This window comes from Fulmarus glacialis, unplaced genomic scaffold, assembly GCF_000690835.1.
Source record: "Fulmarus glacialis isolate BGI_N327 unplaced genomic scaffold, ASM69083v1 scaffold9344, whole genome shotgun sequence".
Taxonomy (NCBI): Eukaryota; Metazoa; Chordata; class Aves; order Procellariiformes; family Procellariidae; genus Fulmarus; species Fulmarus glacialis.
In genome coordinates, this window is record NW_009207422.1 from 127,790 (window position 1) to 152,387 (window position 24,598).

General features: G+C 35.7%; 1 protein-coding gene across 1 annotated transcript; it reads right to left on the reverse strand.

The window, feature by feature from the left end:
- Positions 1-1,266: 1,266 nt before the first annotated feature.
- On the reverse strand, positions 1,267-23,197 carry ZBBX (zinc finger, B-box domain containing). Its single transcript, XM_009576090.1, has 18 exons — positions 23,130-23,197; positions 22,434-22,547; positions 20,794-20,887; positions 18,366-18,414; positions 18,120-18,217; positions 12,540-12,707; positions 11,904-12,078; positions 10,890-11,010; positions 10,225-10,361; positions 9,891-9,994; positions 9,464-9,552; positions 8,451-8,638; positions 6,904-7,148; positions 5,892-6,051; positions 5,192-5,347; positions 3,983-4,219; positions 2,292-2,427; positions 1,267-1,342 (listed from the first exon to the last, which is right to left on the reverse strand). Exons 1-18 carry the CDS (start codon positions 23,195-23,197, stop codon positions 1,267-1,269), a joined length of 2,415 nt encoding a protein of 804 aa, XP_009574385.1.
- Between the last annotated feature and the right edge of the window lie 1,401 nt (positions 23,198-24,598).

Consider the following 24,598-nt stretch of genomic DNA (forward strand, 5'->3'; position numbering starts at 1 on the left):
GCGGGCAGCGGCAGGGGAAGGGGGGTGAAGCTTTTAAGATGCTTTGAAAAACATCTTAAAAACCACAGTGGAGGAAACTAATAAAAGAAGGAAAAAAAGTGTCCACCACATTCAAACAGAACACGATGAAGGAAAAAAAAAACTTCAAAGAAAGCTGAAGCATGCTGCTGTGCCCGAGAATCCTAAAGATGTTACCAAAAAGACACCAGTCAGATCATTTCAAAACCATGACTTCCTACCACATCCACAGAAAACTACTCAACTACTGGGTACAATTAAGCATCTCCTCAAAAAGAAAGCAGAAAGCCACCAAACCCTCTTTACATTAAAGTACCATGTTGGCATGTAACAGCCAAGTGACCTTTTACTGAAGTTATATTAATTACATTTAACCTTACATTAACTGGGAAGGGGAGAAGAGGAGGAAGAAGAAACCTTTTTATACAACACAGATGCAGCAAGTTCAAAAGTACAGCTGAGGCCTTGTGACGATCAGATAGAGAAATTAAAATCAAAACCACCCAAGATCATCTTTTAACTGTATTTCCTCTTTGTTCTCTTAATCTTCAAAGGCCTGTAAGATGGCAACCTACAGTATAGCTGAATTTGGTATGCTGAACATAGATCACTACGAACTGGCATACTGGACAGTGCAAGTAGTACAGTGCAGAAAGAGAACTGACTTCCCATTGTTGCTGAGCAGAGAGCACCAAGTTTACTGCTAGTATATGCTACCTGCTGAAATTAAGAAGAAAGGAGTATAGCAGGAAAAGTAAAATATACTATGTAAAACTGTTAATTTCTATTCTGCAAGGCAAAAGTCCCTTAGTGGTAAAGTATATGATGAGTAGTAAAGTATACTAGACCTATTGCACTTTCAACTATGCATCTCGCCATATAAACTTGGCCATATTGAGACCCCCAATTTAAGAACACTCCATTAATATTCTCTTGCACATTACCTCTCAGCTTGGCAATGTAAAACTGCATTTGGAGACATAAAATTCAATCTGCAGGCAAGGAACCGTAAATTGAGTAAAAATTAAAGAATAAAAAAATCCTAAAAAATAATAGCACAAGACCAGTTTTCTTTTATTCTGTTACTTCTTCAAATTAATAAAAAAGCCAAAACCAAGGGATTTTAAAGAATTTTTATTGACAGTTTTACAAAATAATCCTTAATAAATAGTATCTTGAGCAGCACTCAAGACACCTCTTCGTCTGCTTCTTGGTTTTATATGATAGGCAAAGATAGAAATTGCATGTTCACTGTAATGCAAGAACCTGTTGCTTATCCTCCAGAATTTCTTCCTCACCATCCATTTGGCTTTCATCCCAGCCCCTTAAAAGAAACATACCACAGTGATTTTCAGCAGCTCAAATTCCTCAAGCTACTCTGCTTTAAGCCTTAGTGACATATGTTCACATACGTGGAACTAGAAGGCATGAAAATAGCTGTTGCTGTATATTTTGCAAGTGTACATACATTACAAGCTACTATATTCATTTTTTCCCCTGAGTTTTTGTCACATACATTTTCACCTCTTAAACAAGTAGGAGGTAAATAACACTGTCACTATTGTGCCTTAATAGAGAAATCCCACATCCTAGAACAGTTAAGCTAGGAAAATGGGTCTCATTTATACTATCTGCACTATTTGCAAACATTGTTTCGTTTTCTACTGACCTGCAATTTTAATATTATGAACATTCAAAAAAACCCCAACCAACGGCAAATCTCTGTATCAGCTGTATTCACATAGCATGTAGTTAACCTCACAGTGTCTCACTTACCCTTACTAGTTATACAATCATAATAAGAAACCAATGACAGACAGAAATTGGGGAGCTTCCTTGTTTCCAGTCATCTCCTTACTCTCCAAGGCAATATAACAGATATATCATAGACCATGGCAAGTCAAATGTTATTGGCTCACCTGCTCAAACTGCTCTTTTTGAAGGTATGTTTCAACCAAAGAATCTAGATGATTAGTAATAGACATACTTTATAAATCTCAGTTCAACAAAAGCTAATGCATTAAAAAAAACATAATCCCAAAATTTGTAATTTGGAGTCTCAACAACAAGATATATCACTTAATTCTTAATCTGAGCTGTCAGAGTACTGGCTTAGAACACCAAGATACAAAATAGGTCATGCTGACATTTGTAATCAGCATGTAAAGAACAATCAGAAAGTCAAGACTGTTTTTATTTCGGTTTTGGCAAGATGTTTGGCATATGGAGCATTTTACAATATCATAAAAACATATTGACTAAGTTTAACTTACCTGAGAGTATCAACTCTGCTGTGGTCTTTTAGCTCCAGGTTTTTATGGAAATCTGTAGTATTTCCACGTATCTTTTCTGAGTGTCTGCTGGAGGAGGTTACATCTTCAGAAGTTAAGCTGTAACGTTTTTCAGGACCTGAAATATTTTAGGTCATTTCTAGTATCTAAACTATCAATTTTAAAGAATTTCACAGTATCAACAAAAACTTGCCATTAAAAGTCTCAAAACAACTCTAGCTGATGAAGGATGTCGCTACAAGCCCTCAAATAAATTACGACTTTTTATTATATGGTTCCTATATCATAGAAGTAATGGAGAGGGTTTGTTTCTAAGATGTTTATGCCAGTACAATATGAAACCTTATATATAGGGCCCACTAATACCTATGTGACCTCAAAAAACAGTAGCAAATGTAGAACTTGGGTAGCTCACTAATGGTAGTACATATTTAAAATGGAGTAACAGGATATATCCCACATCCACCAATACAAAAAGATGATCAACTGGGGTCACAGTCGATGCTTCTTATACAACACACATGCAAGTATGTTACTATTTTCCCAGCTAGCTCTAAGTCTCTGCTATGAACTTCTAAATAATGAAAAGTATTCCAAGAAAGTGGAACAAAGAGGGAGAGAAAGAATGGGACAGTTTAACAATAACTTCCCTCCCTATTCTCCTCTGAGCATATTCAGCATGGATCTTCATTCTTCAAGCATTAACAAGGGCAATTCTTCCAAACACATGCGTTCTGATGAGTATGTATCAAAAACGGAAGGACAGCTGTCCTGAAATGTGGTATTTGGAAGCCTCAGAGAAGAGCTGTGTGAAAAAATACAGCACAACCTAAGGTAAAAACATTTTAAAAGGTAGAACACTCTGGAATCCAGACTACTTTTGTTTACTGAAGATGCATCATGGCCAGGACCTGCCAATATAAAAGCACCATAGCAACTCAGAAGGAAGGGACCGTGTTACAGCCTAAGAGATGCAGTCCATGAAGGCTGCTTACGGCACAAAGTGCCTTAGGCACTTGACCTATCTCCTCACTGAGATGGAACAGATGCATCCCGATCATTTTTTTTTTCCTGTATTCAAAGAACAAAACCAGAACTCACTCATTCCGTTCAACCATAACCAACTGATCTTGCCCACCTGCCACCTCCCCCACCCTCAAAAAAACAGAGGAAAGGGGGTTGAGTCAAACCCAAAATAAGAGGTAATACCATGTCTATTGTGCCTTATTAATGGCAGTTCTCGTCAGGATAGATTTATAAGATTTCCTGTCCATCTCTTCCCCTTCTTGCTACCCTTGCATCAAAACACTTCTAGCTTCTAACGACACCTGGGGCGTTCATTATTAAATATCCAAGGAAAGGATGCCTATTTAAAAGAAATTTATGATCTGAAATAGTACCTAGCATCCTGCAGGTTTTTTTCAACAAAATGCAAGGGATAAAAAACTTAAAGTTGCGTGAAGCAGTTTCCTTCTACCAAATTAAGGGTAGGATATAGTATGATCGAATGGAAATAAATCACTGTTCAAGCACAAAAGATTCTTGCATCATCAAATGGTTTAGTACATTTCTGCATCAAAATCAGTCAGATCCAAGAATGCAAATGAAATAGCTAATTGTTTTCATTATGTTACTTGTAAGCATGAGGAAAAAAAAGCAGTATTGCTACTTACCTGTGTAACTTTGTAATTCTTTTTCCAGAGTAAGTAGGGCTTCTTGGTCAGCAACATATTCCCAAAGATACTCAACCTGTTCAGTTACATCAAGGCACTTGTGTTTTGATATCTCAGTATCAGCTCTAAACGTATGCACAGGTGAACTCTTCGGTCTTGGATGTGTGTTTGTTGGACAATTTCCCGTCAGTTTACAGTGTAGCATATTCGTTGACCAAGGTCTTCTAGAATCATTCCCTGAAATAACAGAAAAGGTCACAACTTCTAATAACTCAAGATTTTACACATAAAGAGAATTTTATTTTAGTTCCTTAATGACATCGATTGCAGTTAAAATTATGAATTGACCTGAATAGATTATTAATTTTGCTTCAGACTGTGAATTAATAAATGTTAATAAAGAGTTTACAATTATATCAGGAAGTAGCACCTAATACTTCAGGGCTACCTCTCAGAAAAAAAATATTTGATTTAAATATTACGTACAATGGCAAAAATTTTGGGGGAGGGGAAAGACTGAGAATGTGTGTAGCTTAAACTTAAAGCTTAAAACTTTGGTTCTGTCTTTTTTTAATTTAAGGCAATATGAATAAAATATAGACACTTTCAAATATTTTTCTGGGATTCAAAATTGACAGTTTCAATTTCCGCACACAGCGTTTTTAAAATTAAAATGCCAATCTGGTTGCTTAAGACGAGAGAAATAATGTAAGCTACATTCCTTGAGATGAAGACAGTTGAAATTGAGAAAAGTAACTAAAAAGTGCAGATGCAGTTATGCATTACTTGTTTCTTACAGTTCATGTAATAAGACTTATTTCAGTAGCATGAAGAAATCTCTTATTAGATCAAAACCATATTGTACTAGATGCTGCAAAACACACAGTAATACATAACCTTGTTCTAGAGAGTTTATTAAATAAATATTCAAGCTAAGAGGGGAGTAATGGAGTAGAAGCAAGAGTAGAAACTAAGCACAATAAAAAGGACTATTAGTGACAGCTGGAAGGAGATAATTTTTAACTCAAAAGCCCATTCTTATGAAAACAACGTCATGTATATAAGCCGTTATACCCAAAATACAAATACATAGATGAAGATATAAAAATGACCTAAATTCAACAGAATCATCACAGGCAGCACTTCTACTTTTTACATAAGAAAAATTAACCTGTTAAAGTAGGACCTCAAAGCTGTTGCTATGCTTACCTGGGTATGACCTCCATGCTACCATCAGGGGAGAAATTCTGTTTTGAGTCGCCAAACCACCTGAAGGTCTATTCAACTGACTTTCTAAGACACCTTGAACTACAGAATCATCAGCATATTCACTCAAGCTCCTTTCAGTAACCCATTTTCCGTCTCCTGAAATTAAAAAGTATTAGAGGAAATTATTTGCAGGTTTTGTGTTAATATGCATTTACTGTTACTATTTTTGCTGCATTTAATATGTGTGATTTAAAGAAGTCATGCAACAAATTTTCTACACGTAATGTAAAAAAGAAAATCATATATAACACACTAACAAGATTAAATTCAAGTGATATACTTGATGGAATTAATATTCATGTTCATCAATCATTTCACATGTTGTTTCATATACACCATTAAAAGCATTTTTTTGTGATGTATATTATGCACAAAGAAAAGCAGAAATTCCTACTGGAACCAAATTCTCAGGGGATATAAAGAAGCATATAAATCTATGTAAATTACATTGATGTAATTTACCTCAAGGTAGTAAGTTTATTTTACCCTTCCACAGCACCAGTTGTGTGTGTGGCATGACTGTTACCCCAAAGTGACTTCTAAAAGTAAGCTAGATCCAAGTTACATGAGGAGAAGGATGTCTTACAGCAACAGTCATAAATATGTATATTGTTTGAGGATTTTATTCATATGCCATTACCTGGAAATGGGATACTACTGTCCATAGGGCTAGAGTCAGCACACGGTGAAGAACGTGCTTCAAGCATTACTTTTTTAGGGTTTGCACCTACAACAAAGAAACCTTCAAGTCCCCGATACCGTGTAGAAACAGATTTCTGTCTTTTGGCTACATCCTGTAACTTGAATAAAATACAAAGCTATTAGAAATAGGAAAAGAAACAAGAAACTTCATAAGTTGCCCTTGCAAGTTTATATTAATAAAATGCTTATTTCATAAAACTTGGAATGATTCTGATAGCCTGGTGTAATAGATACTCATAAGGATGATGGGTTTGCATGGTATATGCTTTAAAATCCTATCAACTTCCATTGCTAATGTTGTGAGAGGTTGAGTCTATTCTTCCACTGATTGAACGTGGACATGAAAAGCATTTTTCTTTGTTTGTTTTCACTTACCTTTGTGTACATCAACAAAAGTAATACTGTTTAACAATGAATCCAAATCTAATGTCCCAACCTCCTCCATGATTTTTGGCTTTCAATTTGATATTCAGCAAAAGAACATTTGAATAATTGAGATTAGATAAGAGTATCTACAATTTTTGGCATTCAACCGAGAGGTGAAGTGACCTTGATAATAACATGGAAGAGCTGCCTTCTCCCCCAACACACCTTTTTTTTTTTTTTTTTTTTTTCCTTTCCCCTCTGAGACCAGTCTGTTCTTTCTTTTGCTTTTTAAAAGAAGAAAAGACTGACAATACAAACTGTAGGGGCCTTCATCCCCTACAGATGAAATATGGTAGGCAGTGACAATCCTCTGATTAAAACTATACTCTTGATTGTTTGGGGGAGAGAGGGAGAGAGTGTCTGAAGAAGAATGGGGAAAAGTGGTAGAATATTTCATGGTAACCATACAACTATCACTATCTCCACTAATTCAGCAACACGGTATGTTGCCTCATGCTAAACTGGGAAAGTAGGTTAAGCAACACAGTTCATCTATTTTAGCAATCAAAGATAAAATATTTTACCACTGAAGACTTTGTAACTACAGGTAAAACCAAACTCTGGCTATTGCAGACACTGTCCAGTTCTTGTGAATCTTCATTGGTTTTCTGCAGTTGTGTCTCAAGGAGATATTTGTCACTCATTAGTTCACTAGGGTTAGAAATCTTCTCGGGTAGTTTACAGGAGCTAAGTGACCTTCTCACAGTCTTTAGTTTAACACTCTTCATTTGCAGTGCATTTCTTTCAAGACTGCAGACAACCATTTCTTCTACAAGAGTACAAAAAAAAAAATCATGAAAATAGGAATTTTTTTTTTAATGGCAATTATTACGAATTATAACCTGCAAGTCTACTATATTTTCTTCATGAACTTAAAATATGAAACCTCCATTGAAGTTATCCCTAAGCCATAAAATTACAAATAAGAACAGTTAACTTTCATCAGCTTCCTGCCTGATATCCAGAGATGCCAAGATACATGGACTAGACTTAATACTGGTAGTAGTACCAGTTCCATATCTAATGCGTATGTTCCTGCACATCATTGTCTATGAAAACATTAGATCTTGATAACAGTCTTAACACATTTCCAACTACTTCTTCATGCTAATGTAATTTTTTACATTTAGAATGTTATAACCTAATCAGTGCCAGTGTAAGACCTGCAATAGTAGCAACTTCATAAAATTTCCTTAAAAGTAGTACAATGGTTCGAAATGCATACTATCAGGCTGTGAATGATTCTGCGAATCATTCTGTGAATGATTTTATTTTTTATCCTGTGCCTAAAGAAGCACATCAATTACACCTCATTAGTCAGCTCTTGTTTGCTCTTTCACATTTGAAGACTTAAACAAGCAGTTTCTTGAACTAAGCACAAAGGGAACAAGTGCTAGGTTCTGAAGTGCTGGAGCAATTGTTTGGTACTTGCAAGAATAAGAAATTAAGTACCCTTACATTCCAACTTACTTCTTAATATCAAAAAAGTGACAATATATATTTTACATAATTTTAGGACACAGGGTAAGATCTTTGGGACCCCTTAAGAGTGCCAAAAATAAAGCTGCCAAACCTTCATGGTGATTTCACTGACATGCAACAGGCACTGGAATACTTCTACACAAATTATGATCTTTCATGCAGAACAGGTAATCATGTACACAGTTTCTCAACCTATCTATATAAAAGCATTTTTCTACATAAAAAGGACACGTGCCATACATGAAATATAATACAGTACAGATAAACTAATATATTTGTAAGATCACTTCATCTGCTTTATAATGGGTTTGTTTTCAGTATACAACTCATATTGGGGCAGTCTCTTCCTCAAATATGAACTCACAGCTGTGAGATTACTGTCACAGCGGACTCCTAGCATTTCAAAATAGCTTGCACTGCCCATCAAATTGTGGTCAAGGGACCTGCATAGCTCAAGGAATGGTACATAATTTAACGATCTTTAATTATTTTTTTCGGACAACCATCGTAGTTGACTACCACATCCCATATGAGAATGATAAAACTGTATACACTTATGTATATTGTACAAATAACTTTCAAAATTTACCTTGAGAAATTTCTTTAGAAGAAACAGGATTTCTGTCACGAGGAAAAGGTAAAAAATATTGAGTGTCAGCTGTGGAAGTTAAATGACAAGATGATTTTCTCATTATGCCTACAGTTTCTCTTGGCAAAAGACCCGGTACTGTGTCCTTCTGATCTGCAACTGCTGAACAACTTTGAAACAGAGGAAGGAGGAAAGACCAGAAGAATACAATATAACAAAAACAGATGACATCTCATCATAAATAAATTTTGGGAGATCAGAAGAATTGCACATGTATCATTAATTATTAGGACTCTTAGTTTCGCCTGGAATTACAAGATTAGTTGAGTGAGGGTATCTTAAAAGTACATAACACTGACCAATTACAGACTTGTCTGTATGCTAGTCCCTGCTCCTACTGAGATAAAAGCATACAAAAGAGAAATTCTGCCTGTAATTCAGGACATATACATATAAAGAAATGTATCTTACATGGTTTAACATATTGGAGTGATCAAACAAACAAAATAAAGACATTTCAAAGTGATGCCTCTCTAGTTACAGGCAATTAATATTACCTTGGTGGCTCACTGACAAAGTCGAAGACACAAACTTACTATTCACTAACTTTAATGGTAAACGTGTCATATGCCTGTTAACCACCAAACTGTTCTTAGACTGCCTTACAAACTAGTCATCAAATCATTAGGTCATTCAAATGAAAACTTTTAAGGACAAAAAACAGCAATCACAGACAGGATCTTGGAAGAAATGAAAAGCAAAAGAAAGCAGCAACTAAATGTCGTGATACTGGCACAGTCTATGTCTTGCGCCAAGAATGAGAAGACATGTATCTTAACCATGCCTTCAAACAATTTACAATCAAGGATTCGCCCCTTTCATATGAACTATGACTGTCTGCAAATAAAAGCACCTGTTTCTTAGGAATGCAACTAAATCAGAAGACAGGATTATTCCCTTTTCTCTTCCAAATAATCTCTGCATTTCTGATACCTTCCACACTGCTTGAGCGAGGTTCAGTTTTTACTTGCTTATTCATTCCCATAGCCCCAGCTTCCATCACCAAAAAGTTAGATGATTCTTCCAAGTCCTTGCCACAAGACTAATTAAAAAACAAAACCAAAAAAAACCATATTCAGCAATAGATTAAAATTCCAAAAAAACATTAACTCCAGTGATTAAAAGCCTGCAGATTTTATTTTTGTGTAATTTCTATACAGTAAGGGTCCCTGGACACAACAGGAAAAAATTACAGGGAACCTTTGGAAAGATAAATTTTCCACATTTCTATAGAAAAGATAAACAATGCACCAATTTTTTTTTTTTTTTGAGTTAGAAATTATTTAACTGTTGCTACTTTAAATATTTAACAGATCAACATTTAAACAAATCATTTCAGATCACTGTGAAAATTCATTAAGTCCTTTATAACATACTTACATCATCAAGGAACTCAATTTTCAAAGAGGGCTCTGCATTTTCAGAAACAGTGTTGGGTACTTCCTCTCTAAAAACAGATGTCCAATATCTCTTCACCTCTTCAGCTACGAAATATAATTAATTTGATGCATTTCATTTTTTCCTGTTCAAGATACACTTATAAAAATTTAAACTTTTTAAGTATTATGAAGTACCATAAATTTCTCCTTTCATTATTGTTACATACTTAAGCAGTTTCTGCTTAAAGAAAGTGACTGTTCAGCAATCATAGCAAAAAAAAATCCCAAGAAAAGGTATTTAATAGTTAGATTCAATAAACAGAAATCTATTACACCTGTTAAGTCATCGACATCATCACCATCATCATCACCTCCTTCTCCCCCTCCTCCAATGACAGCCTGATGTATACTCAGTGTTTGCACAGGCCTTAAATCTTTAATGCAACTACCAGAAATTTGATCAACAGGAGTTCTAAAAAAGGAAAACAAATCAATCTCAAAAAGTCATCATTTTTTTTATATCACAGTCATTAAAAAAAACAAAAAACAAAAAACACCACACTACTTACTGCAGCAGTATTAACTACTGCTGAAAAGCAGCAACTCTTCCTAATTTCATTAAGATGACCTCACACCTCAGGGACTAACAAAACAACTCTAATGCTTATAAAAGTATCCTGAAGATTGTACTTCCTTTTCTCTATAATAAACTCCTGTAGCAAATGCCCCAAAATCAAGCAACCAAGTATCATTACCAGTCTTCATATTCTACAATAAAGTGATAGCAAAGAGAATCTCTCCAAATACTACCTCTGCAGTAATTCTGACATATTAAGTCATCAAGTCTGGTTATAATGGTTATTTTATTAACATAAAGTACTCTGTACACAGTCACCTTAACTCTTGATAATATATCTAATATTTAAAAAGTCTTAATGGGATTTTTGTTAATGCTATTAAGTATTTCTACTTCTTTCATCACCAGCAACTTCAACAATACCTTCTGTATTTCTTAAGCAAGAGTTTCTCCATGTAGCTCAGGCCATCCTTCTTGAATTCAATTTGGATAGGTTCCTTCACAACAGTAAGATTGGTCTGTACCTCACAAATTCCCACAGATTCTATTAGAATTATTTAAAAAAAAATGTATACAGCTATTCAGATTTATAAACTTGCTATTTAACTACATTACCTTTGAATGAATGTCACGTTAGTGGTCTATGACTAGCTGTCTTTGTATAATTCCAAAATCTAAATGGCCAGTACTATCATATTTATACAACACCGTTAGTAGTGGGGGTAGCCAGTAAAAACTCATTTATTACAGTTCTCCACATAAAGGAAGATTACGACATTGCAGGTGGGGGGGAGAAATCCATGACACCACAGATAAAAATCCCACCATATCACAGGAAAGAAGAAAAGAAAAAAAAAGAAATCAGTATAATATTTTTTGTACAAAAATACACAAAGAACGAACACCATCCATGGACTAGAGGAAAGAGACTATCTTGCGCAAATCCAGTAAGACAAGAGGGTTTTTTTCATATTTTTCCATACATACTTCAACTGATTGCATCTTTTCACTAGGACAAAGAAATATTAAAAGCCTGTGGAAGACAAGCAGAAAATGTACTTTGATACAACATACGAAATCCTGAGCCATGCAAATTCCTGCTCTCAGTTAAGCTGCGACTTTATGCTTGAGCATTACAGTTCATATTAAAGTCTCACATGAGAAATAATGCCGTAGAAAATTAGAGGGACACAAGCTAAATAATCTGGCCAACACCACAGTTCTTTACAAGAATTGGGGTAAACACTAATCTGCATGTTATTAAAAAAAAAAACACTTCAGAGTTTTTGTTAATTTATAAAGGAACACAGAGAGAAAACTTAACAAGAAACATTTATTATTCTAACAGAAATCTACCTTCACTAATCAAAAACCTGTTAACTCAGCAAAATAGCTCCTAATGTTTTTAAAATGCAATTAAAACAGAAAAAAACATACCTGATAGGACCTCACTGGCATGCAGTTGTTCTCTGTGATCATGATTACCTTTTCTCCATTGAAGCAAAGCTTCCTGAAAAGACTTTGCAGATTCCTCCTCATTAAATATACCATTTAGCAATAATCCTTTGTCCTGATCTTCAAGGCCTGTACAGGTTGATTCTGAGGACAGTTCCTAAATCAATGCCGCAACACAATTAATACAGCACTTCTGATGATAATCTTCTCCCCAGTTACATACAATAGCAACAGCATTTTTAGTATCAGCTATGGAAATGCAGCACCCTGTTTTCTGGGCTTAGTCTAGCTACCCTGATAATCAAGATCACTCAATTTTTCTGTGGTCTTGCTCACAACTAAATTGCAATGTTCTATCAAAAGCAAAATAAAAAAACCCCACAAAAGTTCATATAAGCACACAAAAAAAACCATTTAACTTAAATGCTTTTAGTAGGCAGAAAGCAGTAGCCCCCCTCCTATGTATAGGATGGATGTATAGGACATGAATAGGGGTCAATGGGCTGTGCAAGTCTGATAGCCTGATCCCTCACTTGGCACGCTGCTGAAAAACCTAAGGCCACTCTACCTAAGATATCCTAAACAAAAAGAATGTTTTTTTTCCAAACTGTACACTACCTCAGCACTGTCTACTGATGCTAGGAGAGATGAAAACTTGTCTGATGTGACCTGATGCTTGCTATTTACTTTCTTCTGCTCATGATTAATTTTCGATTCATTCAGATTTACTTCCTTGATGAAGTGATCAACGACCTCCAACCTTCCAACATGCATATCGGCTTCTGTCTGTTAATGAAACATTATGAAACCATTAATTTATTATAAACATACTCAAACATTCCACCAAACAGCATATTAAAAGCAGGTAGGTAACCACACATTGAAAAGTAATGGTGACATTGAAGAGTGATGGTGACATAAGCACATAATAATTTCAATAATCAATAGTGTGCAAATGTGTGAGCAAAAATTCAATAATCTGAATATTCCATTAGGTACTACACAGGACAGACTAAGTGAGGCATTTTATGCAGCACATATCTTTTAAATAAATTTATGAGCTATGTACTTTTTTAATGAAGTTCTGCTTACTGAAGCTTTTCAGTAGACAGAAGCACATCTGTAGAGGTCAACAAGAGGAAAATGTTCATTTAAGGAACTAACTGGAATACCCATTCACACACAAAAAATAATTCACGAAAGTCCAAACTATAAAGAACTATTTCAGTTTGACTGAAAATAGCTACAGAAGGAGAATAACAGCTTTACTCACGCTGGGACTTCACTGATTTGCAACTTTCATTAGAACAAAGAAAACTACTGTGGAAATGTAATATGAAGGTTTTGATTGTCAACTCTTGAATGATTATCAAGCAAAAACAAAAAATATTTTATGTTCATCCTTTCCCTATGTCCCCTCCCAATGCACAGAGACCAAAAGGAAAGATCCTTTGTCTACAAAATCCTCAAGCAAGGAACACATTCTTACCACGAAAACACAAGAGCAGTAAAGGTACGGGCAGAAAATTTAATTAGAAAGAGTCAAATATGTCAAGCAGCCATTGCAAAACTAGAATGTACTCACATCTCCTCCTTTCCACCTACTCTACACTATAATCGACCAAGCGACTTTGTAGTTGCTGGTTGCACATTAAATAGTACTTGTGACGTGCCAGTGAGTATGCACAGAGACTAACCGCTTCCAACAACGGTTACTTTTTTTCCTTTTGCAGTCTTCCTCCGATTCTTATACTGCAATGCAGGATGAATAAGGTTCAAAGTCTACTGTACGAACATGCGTGCTTTGTCTTTTTCCTCAAACCTAATAAGTCCATAATCATCCATAATTGATAGCAATTCTTTTTTCTCCAACATCACCAACATGTTGCTAACACACACAGAGATCACAGAAACATATACTTAAAGAGAAAGAGGGGAATTTCTGTAATTGCCCTTCTCCTTGGCTCATTCTGTTTCCTATGGCACATGCATTCAAAGTACGAAGCTAAAGATTGTGTTGATTTCTTTTTCACTACATGAACAAAATAACCTTAACGTTACAATAGAATTCAGCAGAAGTCACATTCCTTTGAAGGAGATAATTTTAGTGATGTAGCTTCATACATCTGCTCTCTTTGAGCAAGCATAGTTGCATTATGTATGGTTCTTTCTGGTACTCTGACACACGGTATATAATAGCAGATCGATAATTGAAAGGCTCACCCTGCTGTGTTATTTGTATAAACAACATCAACATCTTCACTGAGATTTTGCTCAATTGCTTCAAGATACTTAAGCAAGAATTGCAAAACTGATTTTAGAGAATACTTGCAAAGCTTATTTGTTTTGGCCTCATATTAAAATTCCCAGTAGCTGAACTCCGATGCTAATTTTCTCCTACTTCGATGCCTAACCAACATAGGCATCTCTCTCTGCACCCTTTTGTTAGCTCCCTTTATTAATAGAGGAGGTTTCTAATTAGTTTCAGAGTAGGACTGGAGAGAATAAGGAAGAAGACAAGTAAAAGGGGGGGGAGAATCAAGACAACTTAAGGTGGAATTCTCCTGATGCAGATGAAGTGATCACAGCACTCCATGATTCTCGGTTCAAATCCTTGTATTCTTCCAATGAACTGCTGTACAGCCTTTAATCCCCACAATAAATTCCAACATCTCAATCCAGTTTGTTTACCACGAAAACTGAGATAAGTGGCTTATCCCTTTAAAAATATCTCTCTCTCTCTGTCTAAAAGAGAATGCATTACAAATGTCAAGATTTATCACTGTTATCTTACTATTGTTACCACCCAGTTTTCAGTTCTAGGTTTAAAAGATCTGCTACAGTCTATTAAAAAAAAAAAAAAAACCAGTCTGCATTTAGATGTGTGTAGTGGAATATTTTTATATCGATGCAAAACAGCTCATGGAAAAACTTTTATATCGACTGCGTAACTCAGGAGATAACACATCATCCCAAAAAGATGATTTATTGCTGGCTTTTCATTACTCACAGGATGGTGTTATCCTTCTGTAACTGCCTTAAATTCTCACCTGAAGTTTTTCCATCAAATGATGTAATCTTTCTATTAACATACTATAAGCAAGGATCATTTTGACAAAGATGTATTTATCAGACCAATAGCTTTGACAATTTACTGCAGTACTAAAAGGATTATATTTCTGGGAAGAAGGAATGAGATAATCAAATAAATTTTAGTGGGTAACAGAATGACATATCCAGTAACATGATCAAAAAGTAAAATTTGCCTTCAGGAAAACCTCAACTCAGATCTGAAACAGTTAAATGAACTTACACTTAATCAAGGCCCTATCTTCATTTTCTATATTTATGTTAGCTTGCAGTTTCATGATAAACTAACTTTGATTCTTTGTAATCATAATAATGACATGAATCCAAACATTTTTTTTCATTAAAAGTTCCTGACACGGCTTCTCCTTGATTCATTAAGTCCAGCTATAAAACAGTTATCATTAATGTAGGAATGAAAGAAAATGAAAACAAGCATAATAATATATATTTGAAAAGGTATTAAGAAAACAGCAAATCATGGCACTTATCAAAATCAAATTTGGAATAACCTTAGGAAAACAAAAACAGTGGTTTTGTCCAAAAGATAAAATCCAAAATGCATGTACAATTTAGCCCAAAAAAAGAGTTGTTACAACCCAATTATGAAATGCAATCAAATATAACACATAAGAAACTTAAGTTTGCTACAATTAAGTGTTACACAATAATTCTAGGAGGAATCCCTACTACTCTAATTATAAAATTAAAAAATTTTTATTGTTTCTTAACAGATATGCGACATAAAGTTGTATGTTAGAAACTGAATATTACTGAGCTAAATAAAACTACACACAACTTAAGTCTCCACTGTATTATATAATGTTTTACTTTCATCAGCTTATTCCTTTGTGAGCAGAATCCAAGTATGAAAGAATCAGGAATGCTGAAAGCGGCATCTGACAGAACAGACATAATTATAAGTAGGAATTCAGAGTTTCAAGCTTACTTATAACTATATTTAAATTACCAGTAACATAACTTATTAAATATCTTGTAAGGGTATATAATTGTCTTGATGAATGAACAAACACACCTTTGGCCACTTTTAATACTTACACTTTTTTTTTTTCTTCCCTAAAATGCTTGACATCCAACAACTTGGAAAAGTCTCAAACAATATACCAGTAAAAATATTTCAAAGAGCCTATGTAAAAACGCAGCAATTTGTTACATATTTCCAGCCACGTAACACTACCACTGGTTCAATTTAACTTGGTTTTCCATGAGGTGTGCATAACTATAAAATCCATCGAGGCACAAGAAAGGGCCGGCGCTGTGGGGCTCGCTGCGGGGAAGGCTGCCCGCCGCCTCGCACAAATACATGCCGAGGAGAGGCAGCGAGCGCTGCTGGAGCTGTTCTGCCGCTCAGCCGATTGCATAGAGTACTCAACAGCTTCGCTATAGCAGCTTCGGCAAAACTAGGTACAGGCTCGTACAAAAATAGGGATTGGCAGCGCAGATGGGCTTGCACATCAAAAGCTCGCAGGAAATACACACCCTTTGCGCTGCTGGGGATGTTCAGCTTTACTACACAGACAGGGTATTAGTTCTTCGGTGAGCACTAACGACATGAAGGGGAAAATAAAATTTAAAAAAAAAAAAAAAAAATTGAAGGAAGCAAAATCCCGGTGGCTTTTATGCCAGGTAATCTTAACAGAAATTTAAAATCCACAGGTATTTTTTTCTTAAGGAAAACCATTAAAAACACACACACAAATAAAATATCTGTTCCTTTTGTTTTGAGTGTTAGCAGCTCCAACGGCTTTAATTTGCCGTAAAAGCAGTACAAATACGTCGTGGCATGTATTATGGGGCAGGGCGGGGAATCTTTCTAAAAGAGGTGCTACTTTTTTAGAATTAAAAAAAGAAAGATGCTACTTTTTTAGAATTAAAATGTTATTTTCTTATTCAACAATAGAACTACTCTGTTTGCACAAGTTACTTCAAAAATCCAATAGTATGGGGCTACATCATATTTTGGAGGCTAGGTTTCCTATTTATACTTGCTAAAAGGCAAAATCTCTTTATTAAATACAAATCACCTCATACTCATTTCCACTCTAACGCAGCCAGCAAGTACGAGCTCAGAAAGCAGTCAGAATTAAGAATGTGCCCTGGTGCTTATCAAAGTATTTAAAATTACAAAATATTCATGGACCACTCAGTTTTGCCCTATTTGCCTGCAACTATACATCATATGGTAGTGTTCAGTCTTCTTCAGTTACATTCACATGCTGGGAAAATTAATAAAATTCAGCCTAAAGAAACTTCCTGTTAAAGCACTGATAACAGTTCTGATGACAGAATCATTTAATCTGTTTCCTTGCCATTCAGGGAGATCAGCATATAAAACCTGCCTTTATCTTATGTGCACTAAGTAGTTATCACAGCAAGAAATCCTAGAATTAAAGTGGGTATCACCAATATATTTTGGGAAACAGGTGAAAAAAACTGTTACTTTAATTTCAATTCCAGCAAGATTAGATATTTAAATAAAGTAGGATCAAATTAATTTCAAATATGTGAGTAATTTTTTCCTCTTTTTAAGTTGCTGCACACTTAATAGTCAATATGGTACCTCCAGCTGACCATCTTAGAGAAGTCTTATTCTTCCCAGCAGAACAAACTGCAAAAATAAGGTATTAAAAATCTTCAATTCACCAGAAAAGCTAAGGCTAAAAGTTCAAATGAGCTCCTTGACTTTATAATTTCAAAGTAGCAATACTGCCATCAAAATGATTCCTTTTTATGGAAGGAGCAGAGGCGGCTAGTATGACAACACCTATAGACTACCATAATACAACTGCATTGTACAGAAAAGCTAACATACAGAAAACTAATATAATATTTAGACCACCACCTGTGTTTTAGGCATGCACATATGTATTTCCATATATAGGTCTCTTCATGAAGGAGCCTGGAAGTGAATTCCAGGTCAGACAGCTTGTCTGTGCAGACCACACACAGCTTATAGCCTGGACAAACCCAAGGTAATTCATTTTACAACATATTACACTATATAATATGTGTCTAGATACTGCCACAGAGCTACTATATATACACATTATATTCTGTTGCTATAGAGTAATTTTTAAACCATTTACTTACCAGGAGTGCACTCTTAATTTCACATAGTCCACATGCTATCCCCTTCACTTCAGATTTTTCATGAGCCATTTCGTGCTTAAATGGTACTTTCACTGGCTCTGGGAAAAAAAAAAACCAAAACACCTAAACCCAAACCCGATACTCCAGTCTCTGATTTCTTTATTGCTTAATTGCAGCAACCTCCAAGAATCAGATACTCTAGCACAAGTTTGTGAGGTTTTATTTAGTTAACAAAGATGTCTTTACCTTGAATTTGTTCTTTGAGTATTTGCAACTTCACTTTTCCAGAAGAAACCTATATGGAAGAATATTTACATATATATAAAAACTAAGGTACTGGAGTATGAATATCAAAAAGAAACCTAAGGTGCAAATGAAAATTAATAAAAGCATAACTTTTATAGAATTAAAATGTTACTGTTACAAGTAAGCATGTATTTAAAGAGAAAATTCCATGTACTGTTCATGACAGCTGTTAAGTCTGTGACCAATTTCCCTCCCCATTCATGAAATGACATTGCCCTTGTTTGCCCAGCCAGGTACGTAGCAAGTGTCTTCCACAAGCATAGACCTGCAGAATTTTCGTAACCATAGTGACTTAAGCTCAAATGTCAACCAGTGAAGTCTACTGCACATACAATCTGCACCTGTATCTACCTATAGTTTGTTGGGGGCTGGAGGGGGAGGTGTTAGTTTCTTTTCCTTCTGCTTCTCCTCATTACCCTTCCATGATCTAGCACCCCAGTAACTGATCATTCTCAGCATTTTTGCTCCTCAGATTTTCCCTGCAGACAGTCCACACTGCACCCTCATTCCCCCCCCACTCTTATGCATCTGCAGGCATTTTAATTTTGCCCTTTTGAAAATTCTGCCCCATTCATCTTCTCCTTGGCCATCACAACTAAAATCTGAAGTCTTTGAAGTAATAACAGCTCTGAGTTACTTGTCTCAGAGAAGGGGAAAGAGAAAGATGTGGGTTAAAGAAAATCTTTTCATTCTGACCCTCTCTTCTACTCACAGGCAAGTAGACAATTTTATTGGAACTGAGTGTGTTGCCTGAGAAGACCTTCACACCAAACAGCTGCTGCTTCAAAAGACTTCGAATAGCAATTGCGACAGCTTAGTCTGAAGTTGTCATTGTGTGTTCTTCTCTTCAGACTTATATAAGCTTTATTTCAGCCAGTTTCAAATGGTCTCTCTTAATTAACAGCTCTCATTTCAACATAGCATACGTAGCATGGCTTCCAGAAAAAAAAAAATCGTAAGAGAAAACTGCTTTTATGTCCAATTTGCATGCCTCTCCAGACACATCAATGTCTGCTGAAGGAAAGAGGAAGTATCTCTAAGTTGAATTAGTTTGGATTTGGGGATCCCCTACAGTTTTTTCATACTAATTCACGGAACAAGTAAAGAACATAAGCTCCGTTATTGCAATTGGTATTTTAACAGCACTCGTGAACATTATTTGATGATGGATACACCTAATGCTTGTTTCCATGATGTATAAAGCCTCAAGGACAAGAGCCGAAGCTATTAAAATGATGAATTTATTTCACCAGAGAATGAAATATTAAGACTAGGTTATTACAGTTGGACAAGGTCCAACTACAAGGTCCAGTCTTCAGCTACTTACAAATTTGACCAACTTTTACCATTCCCATATGTCTGCCTTATCCTTAATATTTTTTGAGAGTTTCAGCAAATTTGCCCTAGTCATTTCCAAAAAGAAACAAGGGGGAAATACCCCATTGTGTACATATTAAAAAGAAAACAAGTTTTTCAATGACTTAGCAGGAAAGTTCTACATCCCTCATTTTAGGTCTGAGCAAGGATGTCATAGAACAAGAGTCAACTGATAAACCTAATCCACATTTTAAAACACTCAGAAGCATTCAGTCTCAGTCCAAGAGAATGGACTGAGTCCAGTCCCTGTCCAAGAGAATGCTTCAAAGATCTGTTTAACCCACACTTGACCAACTTGCATTAGTCCTCAGAGGATGAACGTAGGACTTTCCCAGCTACTGTGGACCAAGTGGCAAGTTGGGTTCTCAACCTCCTTCTGTACTTACTGAAAGAAATCCAGAAGTATCATAAGAAAGATTATAGGAAACATAGAAGGCGGGGGGGGAGGGGGGGGGAATAAATGAAGAGAATGAACCACAGAGCCATATGGGAGTTCTACTGTGAATGCAGATACCATTATGCAGTCACTGAGCTAAAGAAAAAACTTTAACTGTAGTATTTTTTAATGTGGTGTGCCTTTTCCATAGCTTTTACCTATGAAGATAGAGAACTTGTACTCAAAACTTCACGTGAAGCCTTGTATTTCAGATTCATAAAGGACATTAGACAAGGCCTAATTAATTTGAAAGACAGGCTCCTGATGACTTCCATCACTACCAAATTAGACTCTTACAATATTAAATCTGTAGAAGCAATGATATTTTGCTATCTATTGCAATTAAAAAAACACAGATCACGAAACAGAACTTGATGTTCGTCCAGCTCACAGGAAAACATAAGCTTGGCATGCAAAAATAAACAATCAGAAATTTTACTCAGAAGGTGCTTAACCTTCTATTTTTACAGTCTTTAAAATTCCCATGTTCTGTGTCATAAATGTTCTAAATCTTGTTTCGTTTTAAATAGCTTTACCTCAAATATAGCTTACTACCTTATTATTTTTTTCCTTGCTTTGTGACAAAACTCGGGCTTGGATGGTCATTGGTCTTGCCTGTCCAGATTTCCAGTAATAAACACTTGATTTCCTATGAACCAAAAGCAAGAAAGAACTTACAAATTACGTCTTCTGTAAGCAAAAGAAGCATAAAGGTTTTCCTTCAGGTTTTTAAATAAGAACAGAGCATCACAAAAATAAAGTACTTGTCTATAGGATCATCAATTCCCTGAAACACAAACACCTCCCTTCCATTGAAACCTGCTTCACATCTACTTTAACAGTAGTAAAACCACCAAATATATAAGAAAGAACTTATTTTTAGACCAAATTGGTCTAAGTTTTTAAACGTAAGAAAATCCCATCAATTCTCTAAGGTTGGTTTTAGAAGAATAAAAATGCAACAGAAGTACACTTTAGATAAGTCTTCATTGTCCCAATTTACTCTAGGGCATTCAGCCAGCACAGCTAAAATGCAGCATCTTTTAATAAGCCAGGAACACATACCTACAATTGAGATTTCAGTGAATATCAGTTTAGATATTGACTAGTATGACGGACGTGGTAGATTGGGGGAAGAATTTAAGACTAAGGGAGATTAAACAGTGATTTTCAGCTTTAGCACACTGCATAATACACTACTGCATAGTGTTTAGCAAGTATGCAAATGACTGATCTATTTTGTTTTACAGAAAACCATACTGCCAAACAGACTAAAGCATACAAAACAAGGGGTAAGGAAAATACGTAGGAGGGAAGAGGGATGATCTTCCCACCAGTGGTGCAAATGCCAATGATTCCTGTCATTTGAACTCACCATAACAACACTATCAGGTACAAGGCCATGAGAACAATACAAGAACAACTGCATGAGCACAGTATGGGCAAAAACGTGCCACACAGTATCTGGAAAACACTGCCTCAGCAGCTCAAGCAAAAGTTTACAGAGCAAACAGCAGGCCCTTGGCATTACCAAGACTACGGCACTAAGGTATCCAACGCACTTGTGTCTCCAGTGACAAAATATGTCAGGCAGAAGTACAAAGAAATGGAAGCAGATGTTGCAGAGATTTGCTAACATTCAGAGTGAGCCAGTAACAGAGCTGAGATTTAAACTTCCACCCTAGCACTTGCTTTATTACATTATGCTTACTTTCCAAGCCGTGTTTCCATCATACAGAAAATGTCTTTCTGAGAAGCTACACAGATGCATGCAAAACAGGATCAAAGCAGTATGAAGAACAGCATCCTCATCAGAAACATCAGAAACAAGACTGAAATAGGAAAAAAGAAACTACTTTCTGTCTCCTGCTTTAAAACAAAGGTGACAAATCCAGTCAGACGCTAAAAGGGAGAAGAAGAAATAAACGAGCAAAAGGGATCTCTGCCTCTGAAGGAATATCCCTGCCAGGAAGGATTCGTTTGTTTACTTCTAACAACAAAAAAAAAATTCACACGGGAATTTAAAAATAAGAAAGTCATAGGGTAGCAAGTTTATCATTGGGAAGAAAGACTGGGGAGGGGAGACTGAACACTTGTGAATTCCAAACTTTGCAAGAGACCCCATCTGGGACAGGGGGAGGTTTGGAGGGAGCATCTCATTGGATTCCTTTTTTTTAAACAGAAATTTAACTTACTTTCTCTCTTCTTTTTCTCTGCTCATGTCTGACTGCAGTTGCCGTAACTTCTTCTCCATCTCTTTGTTTTCTGTTTCTAACTGCACTTTCTCCAACTGCAACTCTCTGACAGTTCTGGAGAAGTAGTAAAATATTCATTAGAAATTACATGAAAGTCAGTAAGGTACCTGAAGAAGTTTAAAGCAGCAAGAAAAAAAAAGTTGAAAAATTTGTCATTAAAGACACATCAGCCTTCTATCTCCTAGCAAGACTGAAAACAGTTCTGGAAAATTTAGGGCAGGTCAGGTGCAAACTCCTTGGACCCAAGAATCTCTCATTACAGAGGGGTACACTGACAGTGATATGGCTACTCCAATATAAGCTTTAGAGTGTCCAACATAAAACTGATACAATTGTGTCTGTATTCAGAAAGGTTTGTTGCCTAATTATATTAAAATAAACTACCCCAGTATTATTTGCTTACAAAGTATATATGTTAGATATACAGTTATAAGACCTCTAACTTACTCAGAAAATAGATTAAAGCCTAAAAAAAGAAAGGCTTAAGGATAAAAGCGTAGGGAAAATACTAGAAAAGAAACACATCATGATTCTTCTTGCTCTTACACGAATAAGCTCTTCTACTTAATGTTGCATTAAAACTTATTAAAAATGATGAAAAAACCTCTCTATCACAATCAGAGAAAATGCACTTACTTTGCTTTTAATCTCACCGAGGTTCCAGTTTTTGAGCCTGGGAGTATTAAAAAATCATTGATGTTCATGATTCTCAGTATAATCTCTTCTAAAAAAGAGAATTTCAATGGTCTACAGTTAGCAACCTGTTGAAATGGGAATTCGATTGAAATTAAAACAGTAAAAACTTGTTACAAATCCAAAAATATTAGTGTATAGAAGGAGAGAAGTGGAGCACAGAACTTGTTTATATGAAGTGCCAATAAAAATCCTAGAGCAACTCTAAATTAAACTGAAAGAAAAACTTTTTATTACATTTATGATACCAGGGAAAAGATTTACTTGTCTGTTTCATTTAGGCAATTCCCTAAAGTTCAATGAAAGCAGTTTAATGTTAAATAAAACACAGCTTTCTTGAACCAGACCCATAGAAAGCACTGAGAAGGAGAAAATTGTATCAATGGCTATGAAGTCAAACCATCTCAACCGATTTGAAAAGATAAATGTCTTCTGTGATATACAAATTGATACAAAAGAATACGATAACTCACAGAGCAGGGTTATTCCCTACTCTCAAAACTTCAAGACAGTGGTATTTTAAAGACAATTTTTTTTCCTCCAGCTTGTAAAACACTCTTCCAACAAGCAAGTTCATACAGCACGGAGTCCAAATTGAAGCTTAACATCCATACCCTCCCTGTGCAAGAATGTTTGCAGTACAACCAGTACAGACTAAGCAGGCTGCTGGAAGAAACATGCCAACACTCAATTTCAAGCACAGTGCCAAAGCTGAACATTTACTTGTGCTGCTGGGATGCATACGGAAAAGGAAAAAAAACTTTATAGTCCAGAGACTTACAGCTGACAGGACGTTTGGAAACTGTTCTTCAACTGTTGGCTATCAGATTCCAGCTGAAAGCAGGACCTAACTGAAATGATGTGGAGAAGCTTAGTATTTGAAATACATCAAAAGTATAACTGAGCTCAAGAGCAAAAGCTCAGCTGCCTGTTCGCACATAAACCTGAAAATTACCATTAATAGTTAAAATGTGTCCAAATAATGCCTCTGTCCATGAGGAGAAATGTGTGTCAATGGCACATTAGAAACAGTTAAAATACCTGGTGCCACAGAACCTAAAAGCAATGACATTTTAGTGCCGACAGAAATGTCAGATGAGCGCACAAAACATGTTTCTTATTGTGCCGGAAAAAACAAGTGCTCTATTCTTTCTTATAATTTCAAAACAATTATTCTTTTATCACATTCTAAGATAAAACAAGATTCTATTAGCTTTGAATAGAAGAAGGTTCTTCCATTGGTGAATGTTTGCTAGCAGGACTAGCGCATCTAGCCAGGCAGGGATAACACACTGGTTTTGATGTAGCCCAAAGACAACTTAGTAGTAAAAATAGAGGTAAATGACTGAAGCCAGCTTACCAAGCTCAAGGAGGGAAAGTAGTTAACTCATATAAATGATTTTTTTTTTTTT

What these genes read in the sequence shown, in the direction of transcription:
- ZBBX (XM_009576090.1), bottom strand. Translation starts at nt 23,197, where the DNA reads ATGAACATCAATGATTTTTTAATACTCCCAGGCTCAAAAACTGGAACC. An exon ending in ACTCAAAGAACAAATTCAAG is followed by an intron (nt 18,218 to 18,365) that starts GTAAAGACATCT and finishes TTTTTTTCCCAG; the next exon opens with AGCCAGTGAAAGTACCATTT. An exon ending in AGCAGAGTTGATACTCTCAG is followed by an intron (nt 1,343 to 2,291) that starts GTAAGTTAAACT and finishes GTTTCTTTTAAG; the next exon opens with GGGCTGGGATGAAAGCCAAA.